The sequence below is a fragment of the Centropristis striata genome, chromosome 20, assembly GCF_030273125.1.
Source record: "Centropristis striata isolate RG_2023a ecotype Rhode Island chromosome 20, C.striata_1.0, whole genome shotgun sequence".
In the NCBI taxonomy this organism is placed as follows: Eukaryota; Metazoa; Chordata; class Actinopteri; order Perciformes; family Serranidae; genus Centropristis; species Centropristis striata.
Genome location: NC_081536.1, coordinates 5,094,248 through 5,114,304, shown reverse-complemented (window position 1 = coordinate 5,114,304; position 20,057 = coordinate 5,094,248). Strand labels below are relative to the sequence as shown.

At 36.4% G+C, this 20,057-nt stretch overlaps 1 protein-coding gene across 1 annotated transcript; it reads right to left on the bottom strand.

The window, feature by feature from the left end:
- Positions 1 to 1,240: 1,240 nt before the first annotated feature.
- Positions 1,241 to 19,486, bottom strand: zgc:110045 (uncharacterized protein LOC664755 homolog). Its single transcript, XM_059359376.1, has 12 exons — positions 19,392 to 19,486; positions 15,466 to 15,577; positions 15,250 to 15,273; positions 15,098 to 15,130; positions 14,870 to 14,986; positions 13,054 to 13,185; positions 12,487 to 12,615; positions 8,003 to 8,044; positions 7,441 to 7,583; positions 5,617 to 5,692; positions 2,849 to 3,018; positions 1,241 to 1,586 (listed from the first exon to the last, which is right to left on the bottom strand). The coding sequence occupies exons 2-12, from the start codon at positions 15,541 to 15,543 to the stop codon at positions 1,550 to 1,552; spliced, it is 981 nt and encodes a 326-aa protein (XP_059215359.1). The 5' UTR covers positions 15,544 to 15,577; positions 19,392 to 19,486; the 3' UTR covers positions 1,241 to 1,549.
- Positions 19,487 to 20,057: the final 571 nt, after the last annotated feature.

Sequence of the window (20,057 nt, the reverse complement as noted above, 5' to 3'; positions counted from 1 at the left end):
AACACCATTAGTTCATGGTTGTCTTCGTATACCTGCCGAAACCATTAACCCATTGAAGCCTGGAAAGCGGATACGTCGTTTTGTAGTATTTGTATAAGCTCTCAAATACTTTTTGAATTTCATTTCTATCTGCTACAGAGGCTGAAAAATCTATTATTTAGAAGAGGCATTGACACTTCTGTTGAATTTCCAGAAAAACTTCAGGTTTTAGGGGCTTATTTTAAAATCGCCCAGAGGTTTTACAGGCAGTTTTAGGCGTCAATGGGTTAAATATTGTTGCTGTGACAGCTCTCTATTGTTCTCAATGTGTTTAATGTTTTACATGTTCAGCCTGAAGATTTCCTGTTTGGAGAAAAATAGAAGGTGGAGAACAGTATTTGTTTGGTGTGAGTCATATTATTCTGGGTGTCTGGTCTTTGGTGTTATACAGGTCAGAGAGAAACACAGGAGAAATATAAGCTTTGCTTCTTTATAAGTTTACTAAGGCAGTGGTTCTTCCACCTTTTTTTGACTCCCCTGACAGCAAGGATAGAGACAGAAACCGATGGAAACAGCTGTTTCCGTGCACCTCCCCCTGCTGATTAATTCATGTAAATAAGTAGTTTTAAGTTTAGTTTAGTTTTAACAGCTAGCACTTTGTTGCCCAATATGCTCCAGGCACTGTGGGTTTTTGAAGCGTCCAACAGTTTTTGAAGCAGATTTTTCTCTCCCTCTCTGTGTTGCAGGGCTTCATGATTTACAAATTGAGCACTGAGTATAACACATGACAGCCACCAACTGCACACAGCAATGTGAAAAGAAACATTCCCCAGTCTAAAATATGTCTTTTTTTTCCTCCATAACTGTCAGACGACCCGCAGAAATGGTCTTGCGACCCCACTGGGGGTCCCAACCCCCAGGTTGAGATCCCTGTGTTAAGGATTTTTATGAATAAAATGTAAGAAATAGTGTGCTCAGATATCTTATTCACTGCATGAATACAAAGTCTAACAAACCCAATTGTAAAAATATTTCCTTTATAGAGAAAGAAAACAACATACAAAATGCTCTCTGAGTTATTACAGCTGAAAGGAAATTTGATGTCCTGATTCATATACAAATAAAACTCCGAGCCACTTAAGAGTAAACAATGCATAAATCATCAGAGTAGATGTTTGTATTTAGGGGTCACAGTAATCAACAAAAATGTAAAAGATTTCATTCACTAACAAAATTATAACAAAACAACCAATCTGTATTCATAAAAAGTCCCATTTATTTCAAAGTCATTTCATCAACAAATATTACAAATCTGCATTGTTTGGGGGTAGACCCACATCAGAAACACATGAATAAAACATTTATTAAAATAATTGCTCAGCGTCCATTTCCGTGCTGAAGCATTCCAGTCATTTAGGTTGGAGAATAAACAAGAAAACAAGCTAGCGTACAGAAACAATAAATGAGTTAGGCCAGTCCCGCTCTACAGGATTACTGTGTAGAGTGAAATCCACTAGAATCCAATGTGGCTTTAGGATAATCCCATCAGAACTGCAACAGCGCAACGCTACTACAGAACACCCAAGCCTGTTTGCACTGATGAGAGCCTATAGTGAAGGAAAGGTTAGGTTGACAATCCTTAAAGATACTTAACACACTGACTTCTACTGTAAAACACAAACATTTTAACAGCCTGCTGCCAACAAAGCACCACGTCTCATCATACTAGTTTGCATTATCTAACAAAAAATGATTGTAAACTAGTCACACAGATAGAAAACTACAATAATATTTGCATCATGAAAAATACCTCTCCTGGATTAAGTCTTCATATAAAGCTCTGTAACATGAATCCATCTGAAAAAATAGCTTTTTCTAGGATACTAATACAAGCCTGAGTTACCCACATTAATTGTTATGCATGTCCGCGAGATAATACTGAGTTAATATGCACCTCTGCTGCCTGTTCTAATTAATGAGGACATGTTTTGATACTACCATCCTTTCAGTCTGTTTCTAACTGATTTATGGAAAACAAGTGCTACCCTGGCAAAACTCACACACATGGTGTAAGCTATTTTTAAGCCTGTACGCTCAATTTTAAATAATTTCTCATCATTTTATCATGCCTTAGCAGTCAGTTACACTGACTAGACTTAAAAAGAAGACATCAATAAGGAGCGAACTTCTGACGATCAGACTTTTTGATGCCGGAGGTTGGCATTTTTGCAGTGTAAGGGCATAAACCCTGAGCTAGGCTGGAAGCGGCTGCTGGGTGGACAGCCAGGAGAGGGAGAGTTTTCATGCCAAGCAGACTGGAAACGGGGACGGCGTAATGTGGGTTTTGGATGGTTTGTAAGGTGGAGGGAGAGTGGACGTTAATGGCGGGGGCTTGGGTGGAAGCCGCCAGGACGGCCATAGAGGTAGCAGCAGTGGAGGCAGTGGGAGCGGACTGAGCGAAGCTCATGTTGAGGTCAACTGGGGTCGCGGAGGAAGCGGCCTGCATGGTGTATTTAGCCATCTCTAAGCTGCAGGTCGTGATGTTTTTGGCGGGAGGGAGTTGAGATGGTGAAGGGTTAAAGAGGAGATGGTGGAAAATGAAAAAGGGGGGAGAAAATGGGTGAGACAAAGGAGAAGGGAGGTGAGAGAGAGGAGAAAACATAAGTATCAAAGAAGGAATGTGTTAAAAAGCAGAGACAATAAGGATTTTAATGCAGTCAAGAGACTGGAGCAGTGAGATGGAACAAATCCAGCCTCACTCTGAGCACAATATCTCTGCCCTCATACAATAGCATAGTGTTTGGGTGTCTTATCAGCAGGCCGCGATGTGATGCCCTGTTGGACGTGGCCGCCCTGCGTAATGCCTTACCTGGCGTTGATGAGGTACTGGGCGACGCTGATGCTGGCCGGCGAGCCCGTGATCGTGACTTGGCGCATGGCTGAGCCATCAGTAGCGCTGGCAATTTTGATGTGAGCTCCAGAGACCTGGCGAATCTCATTGATCTTGCTGCCCTGTCTTCCAATTATGCAGCCAATAAACTAGAAAGGCAGAGAGTGGAAACATGTAAATGGCTAAACAGGTCATGTTTCCATGCTTTTCAGGAATTAGATTTCAGCACAGCACGAGGAAACAAATTCCATGGTGATAGCTGAACCGCAGTCTACTACACAATAAAACCACATTTCCAGCTGTGTTATTGTAACAGCAGAAAAATAGGATGCATTGTGCCCATATGACTAACACACCATACTGTCACTGCAAGGTCACATCAAATACTAGTTGATAATATTGTGAATGTTGTCACTAGAACACTGACTAGTTTGTATTATAGCTTCCAAAATATTATTAATTGTTTTTATATTATTAAAATGTAACGGGGTGAACAGGCGCAGTTTTAAACATGTTAACCCTATAAAGCCTGAACCATTATTTTTTTTAAACTGGAGTGTTTATTGAAAAAATTCAATTTGCATATAGGAATTCTGATTTGTGTCATATTTGATACATCAGGATTTTTTGTGCAATTTGTTACTCACAGTTTGTTTTTCTTGAACTAACAAAAACATATAAAAATCGAACATTTTTAACATTTTTAACCTTTTAAGACTCCATGGTTTTCTAGATAATAACCAAAATCATTATCAAGAAAGCCATGGTAAATGGCTAGATATCAGCTCTTAAATTAAAATCTTATGAGCTATTTTTGTTGTCCAAACAAATGCACCCTGTAGTTGTACCAGGCATGAAAATTAACAAGAAATTGAATAAAAAGGGTGGTCCAATAATTTTTTCCATGACTGTACATATATATACATTATGAATTTGATGCATTCTGCTTTTATTTACACAGTACCCAATTTTGGGGGGGAATTGGGGTTGTATTAACATGTTATATCTTGCTTGTTGAATCCAGAGAGTGTAAAAATGACTATTTGAGATATCTGAGTCTCACTGGTTGCCTGGCAATCTCAAGGTGTCAACAAGACTGTAGGAAGTGACTGCTGTGGCCCAGCACATAACCCCCCTCAAACCAAAACCTGTCATTCTCAGACTTCTGTTTTTGTACATTTTAAAGCAGCAACAATGAACTTTCATGAACACCAACCAGAATGCCATTGGAGGAAAAAAAAACCCCTCTCTTGTTGTTGCAGTGAGGTCTGACAGTCAATCCTGGTTGTGGTTCTCACATGCCTCACTCCCCTGCAGCAGGGTGGTGTGGGTGTGGGTGTTGGCTCTCAGGAAGCGGGCAGAGCAGCGGGGCAGAAGCTGCTGCTGGTCGCTCCCTGAGGCGCCGCTGGAGTCTGAACTAAAGGAGGGGTCCTGCAGAACCTGCAGGATTTCGTCAGAATCCAACCCGGCGGCAGCACAGCAGGCATTCAGAATAACAATATAGAAATAGCCAATATTCTCCCTGGTGGTCTTGTTTGCTTATGTAGGTCATATTGAGACATCAGAATGGGTTTGAGCGTGTTTGATAACTAGTTGAAAGTTCCTTGTTGTTGCTTCAAACAAACACATCAGCTATTATATTTTAATACGGGACAGAGACAGACTAACTGTCTCCCTGTTTACATCAAGCTGAGCATATTTACTGTACAAATCTAACTCTGAGTAAGTAAACATGTAACTATTTGGCCTCTAAAACCACAGCAAAGGTTATGTGAAAATCCTTAGAGATATAAAAACCCATTTAACCTATGATCATGTTATTCTGAGATGATTTTATGATTGTGAGTATCATAGCTAATACAGGTGCATCTCAATAAATTAGAATATCATAGAAAAGTTTATTTGTGTCAGTAATTAAATTCAAAAAGTGTTAATAATCCATTACACACAGAATGAAACATTTCATGTCTTAATTTATATAATTTCTTCTAATTATAATGATTATGGCTTACATTTAATGAAGACAAATTGGTAACGCTTTATAATAAGGTCCTTAATAACCTTAATTAACAATTAATAAGGCATTGTTCTCGCTTTAGATCCGGTAGTTGCAAAAAGCATAGTTAACTTATAGTTAACTTATAATAGATGAGCAATAAAGTATTATTTTAATATCAATAAGCAAACAAAATAAGATTAAAAAAGGCATGGCAAAGACATAATGGGTGGGTCATGGGTGTTTGTAATGCCATTATTAACACTTATATAGGCTTATAAACACACAATAATGTTAATAAGCATCTTGTAAGGACTTACAAGGGCCTTATTACTTGTTAATTAATGGTTATTACAAGGACCTTAATATAAAGCGTTACCAACAAATTTGAATATTACAAAAGACCAATTTTAAAAAGTATGTTTAATATGGAAATGTTGGCCTCTGAAAAGTATGATTTAATATTTGGTTGGGGCTATTTGACTTGAACACCTGTATACTGCCATCTTACATTGTTGAACCACTGACATCTTCAAGTCATATTCAAGCTGCAACAAGCTAATTCTACTACAATGATAATGAATTTGGTGTAATTATGCAATAATGAATGTTAAAACAATTGACAAAGGATTGACAAATGAATTACTCTCTGTAGCTCAGAAGGTAAATGAGGCTGTCCACCTTATGAATAAAGTAACATGAGGATTAGCCATTTTTAGTGCTGGAAGAACACAAACAGCGTGACACTTACATCATTAGGTATTGCCAGCTCTTGTGAACTTGTGGGGGCCGATGCATCCAATCCTGCAAAGTAGGACAAGGAATGCGAACAACAGTATGACACTAATGGCTTCCACTTTCATTGCATGACAAGATAACCTACTTTGTCTAGTTCATCACTGCTGAGCTATTAAATCAGGCACATAAAATGGCATATGGCAAGAAAATCTTTCTAGACACATACATATGTATATTAGCACATTTAGCAAACATTCTATGCACATACAGTCATGGAAAAAAACATTGTTTTCTTCAATTTCTTGTTCATTTAATGCCTGGTACAACTAAAGATACATTTGTTTGGACAAACATAATGATTAATTATGATTAATGATGATTGAAGAGCTGATATCTCGCCATTTTCCATGGTTTTCTTGATAATAACCAAAATCATTATCAAGAAAACCATGGAAAATGGCTAGATAGCAGCTCTTAAATTAAACTCTTATGAGCTATTTTTGTTGTTAGCATTATATTTGTCCAAACAAATGTACCTTTAGTTGCACCAGGCATTAAAATGAACAAGAAAATTGAAGAAAACAATGGTCAAATTTTTTTTCCATGACTGTATGTATATATATTAGCACATTAAGGTACGTTCTATGCACATACAGTCATGGAAAAAAACATTGGACCATTGTTTTCCTTCAATTTATTGTTCATTTTAATGCCTGGTACAACTAAAGGTACATTTGTTTGGACAAATATAATGATTTTTGTAGATATCAGCTGTTACATTAAACTCTTATGAGCTTTTTTGTTGTTAATATTATATTTGTCCAAACAAACGTACCTTTAGTTGCACCAGGCATTAAAATGAATAAGAAAATTGAAGAAAACAATGGTCAAATTTTTTTTCCCATGACTGTATGTATGTATATATATATGCACATTAAGGTACGTTCTATGCACATACAGTCATGGGAAAAAAAACTAACTAAAGGTGCATTTGTTTGGACAAATATAATGATTTTTGTAAGTATAAGCTCTTACATTAAACTCTTATGAGCTATTTTTGTTGTTGTCATTATATTTGTCCAAACAAATGTACCTTTTGTTGTACCAGCCATTAAAAGGAACAAGAAATTGAAGAAAAAAGGGTGATATAATCATTTTTTCCATGACTGTATGTTACTACAATAAGCTACATTTTCATAAAATGAGTATGTTTCAAGAGCTCTATCACAACAATCCTGACTATATATAACAAAATGTAGTATAATGTTTTGTCCTCAGTTAGTTGTGGCAGAGTATATGAGTACGTGGGGTGGCTGAGGTCAGGGATGGTCTGGCCAAGAAGACAATGTTAGATTTAGAGGAGAAATGTTGCAGAGGTGGAGGATGGGGTCGAGAGATTAGGATTTGTTTTCTTGGAGAGGGAAATTGGGCAAATGGAGGTGAAATTTCAGGAGGGAATGAGAAATAGTGAGAAATGGTTAAATATTTACTAAACTGTAAATATTTCTGACATTTTTCACATTTCCCTCTCAGAGAACTCTGCTGTTTTACTTCTAACTCTTTGTGGATTATCAATATTTCAGTGACTAACTGTCAAGAATGTTGATAATAAACTTATTTGGTGGCTTCACCTTAAAACGTCACTATCCTGTTCTTTATTCTTTTTTGTTTTACCGGTACAAATAAATGCATATGCCAATGCATAAGCTAACATGCTTGTTATATGCACATCTCTCTAAAGCCACCTGCTATTAAAGAAAACCTGTGAGAGAGTGTGTAAACTCTGAGAGTATGGAGACATCCTTGATCCTCTCTGAAGTGACAGGGGTGATGATGATGTGATTTCGAAGAGGAGTGAAGACAGAGGGATAGATGGACTTCCCTGGGGAGCCGTGGGTACGTACCAGGGAAGGTAGGGTTGCTCTGCCCAAGGGAAGGGAGGGGGATATGCTGCATAGCCAACTGGTGAAGCTTGGTCAACTGCAGGGTAGGAAGGAAGTTAGAGCTAACCAATCAAACTGGATTATTTCAGAGGAGCTGACAACTACAATACAGAGCCAATCTGAAGTTCACAAACATCACAGATAGTGTCAGTGTGAAGAGATTCATTTCCTTCAGAAAGCATGCTGGCATCTCATGACAGTCATCTTTAAAAAAAAAGTATCCGGCTACAAAGCTATCACTGATCATGAACTCTTAAAATAAGATCTTCACTTTCATTTCAATCAAGGCATGCTGCTACAGTGTGTTAGTGTTAGTAATGTCAACAGATCAGGGTTACTGAAGTTTCATCTTTGCAGAGTATGGGTACACAGAGGGTGTAGTATCGGCTTGTGGAAGGAGTGGGCAGGAGTAGGTCATAAAGGTGGATGTCAGTCACTCAAAAAGAGCATACTTACATCTTGATGCGCAAATGCATACTGCCCTGGAATTGCAAAAGCCTGCAAGGAATAAGAGAGGAGATGTTATATGACTGTGAGGCGCAGACGTGATCCAACATGTCGTCTGAAATGTGAAATTGTCACGTTGTGCATTGTAACCTCGGTGGCGTGCAGTTATGTCTAAAAAATCTATTCTCTTCCTCTTTTCCATAGCTCTAATGTTTATGGATTTGATGGAATTTCATCTAAATGTCATCTGCTGTTTTTCCCCCTCTTTGACCATGGCCAGAAATCCAATAACATAAACAGATGTCTGATAGGTCAGAACAGGCTGTGCCAAATTCAGGACAGCAACTAGCCAGCTCATGGAAAACATGAGCCTCAGTCACGACATCATTCAGGTTTCACACTGCTGGGGAATTATTAATGTAAATGACTGGTATTCACATCTCCGACACATTACGGCCCGGCTGAATACTTTCTAATGTGGTCATTACCTCATGTTACTGCTTACAGCATTACAATATGAAGAGCTTATTGCAGTATAATGACACAGATGTGTCCCTCTAGTGGTGAAATGTGCCTAATGATCAGTGTGATTCTGAGCTCCTACAAAATAAGAAGCCCACTCAATTGTTATTTTTTAAACTAGAATCACAGCTAACTAACTCCCGTATTGCTACTTACTTGTGCAGAGTGTTGTGGTGCTAATACTGCATGGGCTCCAGCAGGTATGGCCTTGGGACGGTAGGGAATAGTCGCTCCTTTTGGTGGAGACTGGAGACACAGTCATGCAAACCAAAAAGGCAGAATTTATACACTGAGAACAGTCACAAAACTCTTACTGGCACTGATGCATTTCATAAGCCTTTTTATATGCCCTGCTGAATCTTTTTATTCCCCTTTCATCAGTTGAGAAAGTTACATATGACTTTTTCCAAAGAAACTTAAGATACAGTTGTGAACAGACCTGAAAATAGAGAATTTTGGACACTAAAAAGGGGTCAACGAGCAGCTAAACTTAAAGTCATTCTTCTAACTTATGTGCATGAGTCCATATTTATTTCTACCCTACAAAAATAATTATTAAAAAGTGATGTATATTTAACATTAGTGATTCTCATCCAGGGGTATTTGTTCCCCAGGGGGTTCTGCAACTCAATTAAATAACTCAACTAACTCACTTCTTGGCAGTAATGGTTTTAAAGCTTGCCACTGGCAACCATTTTTAGAAATTGCCAACCAATCCTTTGCCTTCGGTTGCTATAAGTAGAAACCACATTTTAACATTAAAGAAATGGAGACAGCAGAACGTGCACTCCAGAATAAATACATATTGCTGCTACAGTCACAACCAGAACCAGACAACGCTGCACATGACGAGACTTTGTTGCTGCTATTATGTTATTTTTGGGATGTTTGCTGTCAGATTTCTGAACAGCCTTCTGAGTGTTGTTAATCTGATGCTACTCTATCGCCTGTAGAGACAGCATCAAGCCAATTCTTGCTGGGCTAAAATAAATGTACTGCACAGCATGGAGTAAGATTTCTTATATTTCCACAAACTGTTATGTTTAATTCTGTATATGTCTAGTCCATCAAACAGCCTATAAAGTGTGTTAAATCTCAGCCTTTGGGTAATATTTGCTCTATCAAAGCAGGGGTAGGCAGTTTTTTATTAAATGTAGGAAAAAAATCCATAATACACTTTCCGCATATTATAATTAAAGTGGTCTGAGATTAAACTACTCCTGCACCTTCTGTTGACACTTTTCAGGCTTTAGAACCAGAGACTTTGGCCAATCACAGGTAATTTCCAGTGGTGGAAGAAGTATTCAAGTCCCTTACTTAAGTAAAAGTACTAATACAACACTGTGAAATTACTCCACTACAAGTAAAAGTCCTGCGTTCAAAACTTACTGAAGTAAAAGTACAAAAGTATCAGCATCAAAATGTACTTAAAGCATCAAAAGTAAAATACTCTTTGTGCAGAATGGCCCCACTCAGATTGTTTTATATGTTCTAAATATATTATTCGATTATTATTATTGATGCATTGTGTTTACTGCTGTCAATGTTGGGATCATTTTAACTATTTAATATACTTTTTTGTGGTTTAATATATAAACATATGTAATCACTTTAAATTTTATCATGTTTTTATGTTAAATATTCACCTGAAAAGCTACTAAAGCTGTCAGATAAATGTAGTGGAGTAAGAAGTACAATATTTGCCCTTAAAATTAAGTGAAGTAGAAGTATAAAGTTACAAATGTGGAAATACTCAAGTAAAGTAAAAGTACCTCAAAATTGTACTTAAGTACTGTACTTGAGTAAATGTACTTAGTTACATTCCACCACAGGTAATTTCAGAGAGAGGGCGATCCTATTGGCTGTTGCATATAGAGAGAGATCAATGCACTATTCAGTGGTACAACATCCTGCAAAAAAGTCCCTAGCATTGGTAACAGCAACCTACATAGCAACCCAAAGAAAGGAAGACAGACTCATCGAAAAGAGAATCTGACAATAAAGGCCATAAAATATGTGTCATTATGAGCAAAGTGTTTCAGAGATGGAGAGAAAATGTTGCTAATATTTTCGCCTTCTGCTAACCATAGCCAAAGGCTCACAGCTGTGGCTAATTCAAGTTCATGTTAATGTCACTACCATGAGCCAGAAAGAATTTCCATATACAACCACATCAAGATCACAATTACAATCAGCATGATTCAAATGATAGACAAGAACTCATACAAGTTGCTGTTGTTTTGTTTGTTGTTTGTTGTTTGTTGTTTGACAAAACTGCCTAGCCATAATTTTGCTTATTATGGGCTAATTTGTAGTAACACTTAAGAGATTAATGAGATTAATGCTCAATCTTAATATGTTATATATTAGATCCCGACAGATATATAGGTGGACTGATATTATTGGCCGATATCTGCCGATCAAGAGCGTATCAGTATCTATCTATACGTGTGGTTATGAAACTTTTTTACACAATATATAATACAGAAAATGTTGCTTGGCATGATTTAGAAATGTGTTAGCTATGAATTTCTTTTTACTCTTTTTTTAAAATAGTAATGGTGTTTATTAAGCTATTTGTTTTATTCCTATTTATTCTTTATTTTCTCAGTTATCATTTATAGAACTGGCTGACAATGTAGTATATTGTTTGTATAATTTATAATAATGTAATAATGTTGAAAGTTTTATGTTTGAGAGAGTGGTGAAAAATCAGCGCACAATCTGCATAAAAAGCATAATCAATTTTCATTCCAGCTCAAAAAATTACTATTTCAGCCACCATATCGGTTAACGATTAATTGTGCTCTCTATTATATAGTTATGTTTCATTATTATAATCTTATTTACTCAAATTATAGTATGACTAATAATGGCAGCCATATTTTTAGTTATGGCAACCAAAAGCTCTTTTTTAAATTAGCGTTGAGCCCTGCAATAAGCTCGACTACAACTAAAAAATTAGTACTTGTTTGCAAAGTATGACTGAGTATTAGGGCCAGATTTAGAAAAAAAAAATGGAATTAATTAATTAATTACGAGAATAAAGTTGAAAATATTGAATTAATTACAGGAATAAAGTTGAAAATATTTGATTAATTACGAGAATAAATTCGAAAATATTGAATTAATTACGGGAATAAAGTCAAAAATATTTAATTAATTACAAGAATAAAGTTGTAAAGGATTTTGATGCTGTGTTTTTTTTGTTTTGTTTTGTTTTTCCACCTTTTCAACTTTTCATATCTGTTATCTTTAATTTATATTTAATTAATTAATTAATTATGAGAATGAAGTTGAAAATATTTAATTAATTATGAGAATAAAGTCGAAAATATTTAATTAATTAAGAGAAAAAAATCGGAAATATTTAATTAATTATGAGAATAAAGTCGAAAATATTGAATTAACTACGGGAATAAAGTCGAAAATATTTAATTAATTATGAGAATAAATTCGAAAATATTTAATTAATTACAAGAATAAAGTTGAAAATATTGAATTAATTACGAGAAAAAAATCAGAAATATTTAATTAAGTATGAGAATAAAGTTGAAAATATTGAATTAATTAAGAGGAAAAAAAAATCTGAAATATTTAATAGTAATATTCATTTATAGAGAATACGTCGTAGAAAAGACATATTCACATATTTGTGTTAGGAGGACTAAAATTCCTGTGACAGCACTTTGAGGATATTTTCGGACAAGTAAAAATCACTACAGAAAAGTAATAATATATTGAACAGTTTTGCAGATATAGTGCCATTATCATTGCACATGATGAGGATGACCCACCACTACAGTGAACAGAATGCTTCAGCCCTGCAGGAGTAAAATGTCAGTGGGCCTGAAAATATCCAAAATGTGCTACTTAATACCTTTTTCCCACCTCCTAAACAAATGTGACATACTTGACGCCTAAATAGAGCTGTTGAACGTGAAGATCATCTGCTGTCTGACAGTGCTTACCTCCAGCATGACAGAGCAGATGTGTCTTACACACTGAGTGATGGCCTGTGGAGTGCCGGAGATTGTGACAGCCCTCTCTGTAGAGTCCGGCAGCATGTCTCCTGCCACCTGAACCTGAGCGCCTGTGGTCTTGAAATCACCAGACAACAGAAGAAACAAAGGCTATTTATTGCTGAAAAGAGCACACCATCACCCCAAATTGAAATGCTGTTTCAAGCACCCGCAAATTACCCCGAACACATTTTGACATGCAGGGAGCAGCTGCAAGCCAAATAGCAATGTGTGCTCCAATATTTGAAGAGGGGTACACAAATATTGTCCATTCAGAATGAGTATTCAGCTTTCTCTCCAATCTTTACAGGCATAATCAGCAGGATTTTTTCACGAGCAGCAAGCATCCCGAAAAAAAAAAAATACACACATTTTAAAGGCAGGGAAAAACAAGAAAAGTTAGACTGGAGTGTTTGATACTTGAGGTGTCAAAGCAGCAGGGGAGGTTTTCTGTCCCCGTTTGAGTGGAGAAAAACAACTTCCTGATTGAAAATAAAAAAGGGAAAGGACTTCTACCTCTCTGATCTCTTTGATCTTTGAGCCTCCTTTGCCAATCAGGGAGCCACACTGGCTTCCTGGGAAAACCAGGCGAAGTGTCACAGGTGGCTTGCTTGTCACGTTGCTGTTTGTCATCGCTGCGGTAATATCCTGAGGGAGAATTCAAAAATATGTTGGTGGGTCGGGGTTTTTTTCACAGCGCTGACTGCAAGTAAGTCAGCTTTATTTGACAAGTCCCATCTTATTTTTTGCAAGACTGTGTGGAAGAGGTGCGTTCAGTGTCCTTCAGACTTCAGACAAAATCTTTTAAAAAATCTTTCTTAAATTTGAAGGATAGGGATTTTTAGTTTAGCTTAGCTGCACTGTAAATCCCAACTTGTTCTTTCAACTTAAATATTTGAGTGTCCATGCTGCATAGAATTTTATGTCAAAGAAAAATGGAGTTAACTCAAATTAATCTTGCTATTTGACTCAATATTTTAGGTTAAAATGACTTTTTGCACAAATCTTTGTTGCATTAAAAAGGAAAAATTAATTATAATGATAAACAAGCAACATTTACAGTGTGTAACTGAAGTGTTAAAACTATTATTTGTTAAAAAGCTTCAGTGACTTTGCAGAAGAGTGATCAACGAACATTTTAATCTATGAAGTCTTGGACTGTTTTGTCCATTTTTGAATCCTTTTCATGTCTTTTTGTGTGTTTTTTGGTCATTTTGTGTCTGTTGTTGTGTCTTTTTTTAGTTATTTTGTGTCTTTTTTTGGTCATTTTGTGTTGTGTCTTTTTTGGTCATTTTGTGTCTTTTTTTGTGTGTCTTTTTGGTCATTTTGTGTCTGTTGTTGTGTCTTTTTTGTCATTTTGCATCTGTTGTTGCGTCTTTTTTTTGGTCATTTTGTGTCTTTTTTGTCATGTTGTGTCTTCTGTGTCTTTTCTAGTCATTTTGTGTCTTTTTGTGTCTTTTTTGGTCATTTGTGTGTCTTTTTTTGACATCATGAAGAAGTCTTGCTCCGGCGCTTTCGTGGACTCCAGAGGGTTAAAGTTTAGTTCCTCTATTGAACTGAAGGTCAAGGGGGCACATACTGCCCTCATTCTGAGCAAGGCTCACTTCTTCTATTTGGCTAAAGGTTAAAGAGACGACATCGTGCCCTCTTACTGAACCTTTCCTGAAAATCTTATTTCAGTAAGAAACATACAGCAGCATCTCAACACATTAGAATATGATGGAAAAGTCCATTTCCAGTAGTTCAAGTCAAATAGCCCCAACCAAGTATTGAGTGCATATAGATAGATGGATAGACATACTTTTCAGAGGCAAAGACATTTCCATATTAAACATACTTTTTAAAATTGATCTTTTGTAATATTACATTTTTTTAGACTGAATTTTAGGTCTTCATTAAATGTAAGCCATAATCATTGTAATTAGAACAAATTAAAGACGTGAAATGTTTAATTCTGTGTGTAATGGATCCATATAATGTGTTATTTCCACTTTTTTAAATTGAATTACTGACATAAATAAACTTTTCTATGATATTCTAATTCATTGAGATGCACCTGTACACATAGGCCTCAAAAAAGGGAACTTAGAAACATACATACAAGACACCATAGTTTTGAAATGACGTGGATACAGCAGAATCCAGCACTGCTCATTGGATTTGGCTATTATTCTTTCAATAAACGGTAAACTGTATTCAGATGTTTTGAGTCTTTTGTAAAAACCAAGTCTAGCACTAAAGAACTGGGCAGAGTGCGGGAGTCTTTAAGAGCTTTAACAAATTCTTGTGTCAAACAGAATAATTCTATTGTTGCACATTTCTTTTGCCGTACCTCCTCAAACTTCTGTGCGATCATGGAGAACGCTCTGAAGATGCCCTCTGTAGGTCCTGTGATGGTAATTATTCTCTCGGGAGATGATCCCTCTGATATGTTGATACGAGCGCCACTCTGGAAACACAAATGCACAATCATTCCAGCCTCAGTTTGTTGTAATTGATGTGCCAGAACACATTAAATGAAACGTATTTCTGCATTAAGGAGGACAAAGGGAATGCTCACCTCCTCCCTCATTTTCTTCACTGTTTCTCCTTTCTGTAAATCATAGAAGAAAATGTAAAACAGTAGAATTGATTAGATTCGTAACAAGAATGAAAAGGGCAAAAAAAAGTGTATGAATCAATAAAAGCTGATGGATTGTAAAATAAATCTACCTTCCCGATTATGCTGCCAACTTCCTGTAAATGAAAAGATAACAATGCTTTAAAAGCAAGTGGCAACACACAAGACTGTCTCTTAACAGCTTTTCACATTTGGAGCAGGATGTAATTATTTTAGCAACAACGAGGTGCTATTACCAGACCATTAAGGTATTACTACAAAAAAAAACCTGCCCAATTATTTCAGCTATTCCTGAAGCTGGCCATTACCTTTCCATGCATCAGCAGCCTCAGCGTCAGTGTAACATTCAGGCTTCCTTCTGAAGCCATTTCCTCCTTGTCAGACATTTTTTTGTGTTTTCCAAGCTTTAATTTAAACCCTCTGCAAAAGAGAAAGAAATTGTATATTATTTACCCAGTATTTCAGGTGGTTCTGTAGACTATCTGTTAAAAATAACAAGGTAGAAGAGAATGCACAGTCAGATTTTTCCACAAGCAGCAACCCTTTATTTCCTATTTCGCTAATTTAGAGGTATAACCAATTGCATGTGTGTCTGTTATTGTTGTAGCTTTTATATTGCATGAATAACCAGTAATGTGTGTTCGTCATGAAGAGCTGAGTGCGAGCGTGGGGGTTGTTCATTGTTTATTGCACGGTACTCCGTAATTTAATTTAACTATTTTCTTCTACATTCTTATCAGAGTGTTTTTGTTTGATTATTTTGGTTTGCACATGTGTATATGTAACCTTGTACATATGCATATACAGGGGCATCTCAATAAATTAGAATATCATGGAAAAGCCAATTTCCAGTAGTTATAGCCCCAACTAAGTATTCATTAAATGTAAGCCATAATCATTATAATTAGAAGACATTAAATTAATTACGACATTTTACACACACATTCTGTGTGTAATGGATCTATATAATGTCTTATTTCCACGTTTTGAATTTAATTACTGACATAAACAAACTTTTCTATGATATTCTAATTTATTGAGATGCACCTGTAAAAAAAGGTAAATTGTATTTCTGTGATTGGAAGCATTGTATTGTATTGTTTTTCCGAAAAAAGTATTTGAAAAAAACAACAACAAGGTAATCTACAATATCCTTGTTTGATTACTAAGTCAAACTGTGTAGAGACTATTGTATTTAAATTTAATTAACTTAAAGTTTCACTAATATTTTGGTTTTTTTGAAGTGGGGTTGCATGAAGTATTAATCCAGGGTCAGCAAAATGTATTTTAGCCAGTGGTGGAAAAAGTAGAGGTAAAGGTAAAAGGTAAAATTCAGTCTGGTAGCATTAAAGAGAGCATTGAAAAGCTTCAGTTCCTTTCATATAAAACTAAACAGGAATTAATTTCGGGAAAAAGGTCAAAAATATTTAATTAATCATGAGAATAAAGTCGTAAAAATGTCATTAATTATGAGAATAAAGTTGAAATTTTGAATTAATTATGAGAATAAAGTTGAAAATATTGAATTACTTACTAGAATAAAATCAGAAATATTTAATTAATAACGAGAATACGTCGTAGAAAAATCCCTGTGACAGCATTTTGAGGATAAAAGGTAAAATTCAGTCTGGTAGCGTTAAAGAGAGCATTGAAAAGCTTCAGTTCCTTTCATATAAATCTAAACAGGACTGTCTGACGGCAAGGTAAGTTCCTCTAACAAACCCAATACAATATATCAAAATGTTCCCTTTTAAACCATTGTGGTTATCATCACTCCTCATGTTAACTACCCTGTGCTTCTTCTATTTATTACTGTCAGGCTGCTGCAGCTGCAGGGAATGTGAAATGTATCATTTCCTGTGCTCAACAAGATTTTCCTTGGAAACAGCTACCAGTGACACAGCAAATGTAAAAGCTTTCAAGAACGGAGTGTAAGCTGCCTCGTCATTGTTAAATCAAATCAATCAAATCCATCTCTATTTGATTTGACCATTACCTTGATGCAAAGTAAGTGAGAAAATGCTCCAAAGTGTGGGAAGAGTCATTTTTTATGCTGCTTAACGGAGCCATATCCCCTTCTTTAGAGTTTATCAAGGGACTGGTGCTCTCTGAAGAGTTGTGGCTCATTGTTGTTTGTCTTCTGACCGAGTAGTCAGGGGGAAGATAAGCCTATCACTAGGTGCAATCTTCACATGGGACCGTGTCTTTAGTTCCGGCTAAACACACGTTGTTAGAGTCCCTTCGGATAAGATAAGATATAAAGGCAGCCACTTGTGTTGTGGAGGCCTGAAGGATCAAGTGATGTGTGTGTGACTGTCTTTTAATATCACACCATACAATGTCTTCTCTGTTGTGGCCGCGTATCCAATTCGTTGTATTTGCAGAACAAATAAAGAATGTCTGGATGTGGTGTAGGAAGGAGCTTATTGCAGCGTAACAGACAGAGAGAAGACGTTAAGTCTGCTTTAAAGACCAAGGTCACAGTGGTTTTCAGACCATTGTGCTTCTGAGAGTGTTAGACATAATATACAGAAAATTGACTCAGGAAGAATCTGTTATAAACACAATAATATCATTCAATGTAATAAAACAAGTGACTGTTTGCATGGACTGATTAAGTGGTCACATGTGAAACTTCACCTTAAACCTGTTAGCTTAAGATCTTGTTGATAAAGAGGATGGAGCATGGTGGCATGCTACAGGTGAGAGCATGAGGTGTTTGCAGTTATTCAACAGTTTAATTCAGTTCTAACCTAGATTGAACAGTATGCCAAATGACGATTTTAAAGCAATAGTTCAACATTTTATAAATACTTGCTTTCTGGTGGAGAGTTACAGGAGAAGATCAATACTACTGTTTAAAGTCTGCGGTTCAGTGGTGGGAAAAAGTATTCAGACCCCTTACTTAAGTAAAAGTACTAATACTACACTGTGAAATTACTCCACTACAAGTAAAAGTCCTGCATTCAAAACTTACTTAAGTGAAAATACCAGCATCAATATGTACTCAAAGCATCAAAAGTAAAACTACTCGTCATGCAGAATGGACCCACTCAGATTGTTTTTATATATTCTAAATATATGATGGATTATTTGTATTGATGCATTAAGTAAGCAGTGTTTATAATTTCCTCACGATAGGACTCATTTTAACTACTTAATATACTGTTATGAGGTTTAATAAAAATAAAACATCTTTTCACTTTAAATGTATCACAGTTTTCATGTCAAGAGTAACTAAAGCTGTCAGCTAAATGTAGTGGAGTAAAAAGTACAATATTTGCTTTAAAATGTAGTGAAGTAGAAGTATAAAGTTACATAAAATGGAAATGCTCAGATTAAGTACGAGTACCTCAAAATTGTACTTAAGTACAGTACTTGAATAAATGTACTTTCCACCACTGATGCAGTTAATATGAAGCTGTAACCAGCAGCTGTTTAGCTTAGCTTAGCTTAGCTTAGCTTAGCATAAAGACTGGAAACAGGGGGAGACAGCTAGCCAAAGTCTGTCCAAAGCTCATGAGATCTGTCCACCAGCTCCTCTAAAGCACACTGCTTAACATATTTTATCCTATTAGTTTGAGACATGTACACAAAGAGTGTGTATGGTGGGTTACATATCAGGAAGATAAATTCTGTCACTTTGCTCCCCATAAAACAGCAAACTGTATTTAATCACTGGCAGTGGCAGATTCAGGCTTTTGAGGGGCAGGGGTGAATAAAAAAGGGGGGACCAACTGCATATGTGCATAAAGTTTTTTAGGATGTGTGCAGCCTATATCACATGATGTGTCATCTAAATGTTAAGGCCACATTTTCTCCACTTGAAGGGCACCCTAGAGGCCTTTTTTATTGTTATCTTGATTTAGCTTACATGGGGGCAACCAAGAGGACACTTTAGCGCCATGTTTTTATGAACATGGGGGGCCTCAAAGGGGGCAGTGACCCATGCCCCTGGGACAAAAAAATACAATGTGTTAAATGGGACACTCTTGAGGGGGCTAGATTTTGTCACCATAGACCAGAGCCAGGCTAGCTGTTTCCCCCTGCTTTCTGTCTTTATGCTAAGCTAAGCTAAGCTAACCGGCTGCTGGCTGTAGCTTCATATTTAACGGACAGTTATGAGAGTGGTATCGATCTTCTCATCCAACTCTCTGCAACAAAGCAAAATAAGCATATTTCTCAAAAATATCAAACTGTTTCTCCTCCCCCAGACCCCTTCTTAGATACTCACACAAACTGATAAATACAGAACTCTCTGCCGCCATTCCACACCTAAAAAAGAAGACCAAAAATAAGTGTGGGGTTTGACTCAAGCACAACACAATTGGTTGTTGCTATGTGATGAAATGTGGCAATGTCAGTAAACAAAACCTAGTTTTCCATGAGCAGAGACATGAGTTTACAATAAGATATTGTTCTAGCACATTCCAGTGTTGATAATACCAGACTAAGCTAAAGGACTACAGCATCATGAATAAGTGGAGGGTGTCTCACTGTTTCTCAAAACTAACAGCTATTCTCATGTGTGTAAATCATTATAAAGTTACAGTGAATACATCAAATAAACAGCAACATCTCTGTCTAATCCTATAGGCCGGGATTTGTTTAGTTAATGCTAAGACCCTTTTGACCCATTTCTGTCACCTCTAGCACGTCAGCGCCCACTCAAGACTTCCGAACAAAACACTGGTGCACAACAGCACCCGCCAAGTATACATGATAAAACAGATAATCTACAGGAACCCAGCTCCCCGAGCACTGACAGGCAGAAATGTGCTTCAGACAATAAAAAAAAACAGGGCATTAATCCTTGAGGGAAATTGAGAACAATGTGTAAGTGGATTACTTGAGGGGTTTCATTGGAAAATGTATTCCAAATTTGAGGCAGAAACAAAAG

Bases quoted from the DNA above. Each gene is read 5' to 3' on its own strand.
- zgc:110045 (XM_059359376.1), bottom strand. From the start codon at position 15,543: ATGTCTGACAAGGAGGAAATGGCTTCAGAAGGAAGCCTGAATGTTACA. The intron at 15,274-15,465 runs GTAATGGCCAGC...TTTCATTTACAG, and splicing joins GGCTGCTGATGCATGGAAAG to GAAGTTGGCAGCATAATCGG. The intron at 12,616-13,053 runs GTAGAAGTCCTT...GGTGATTTCAAG, and splicing joins AGATCAAAGAGATCAGAGAG to ACCACAGGCGCTCAGGTTCA.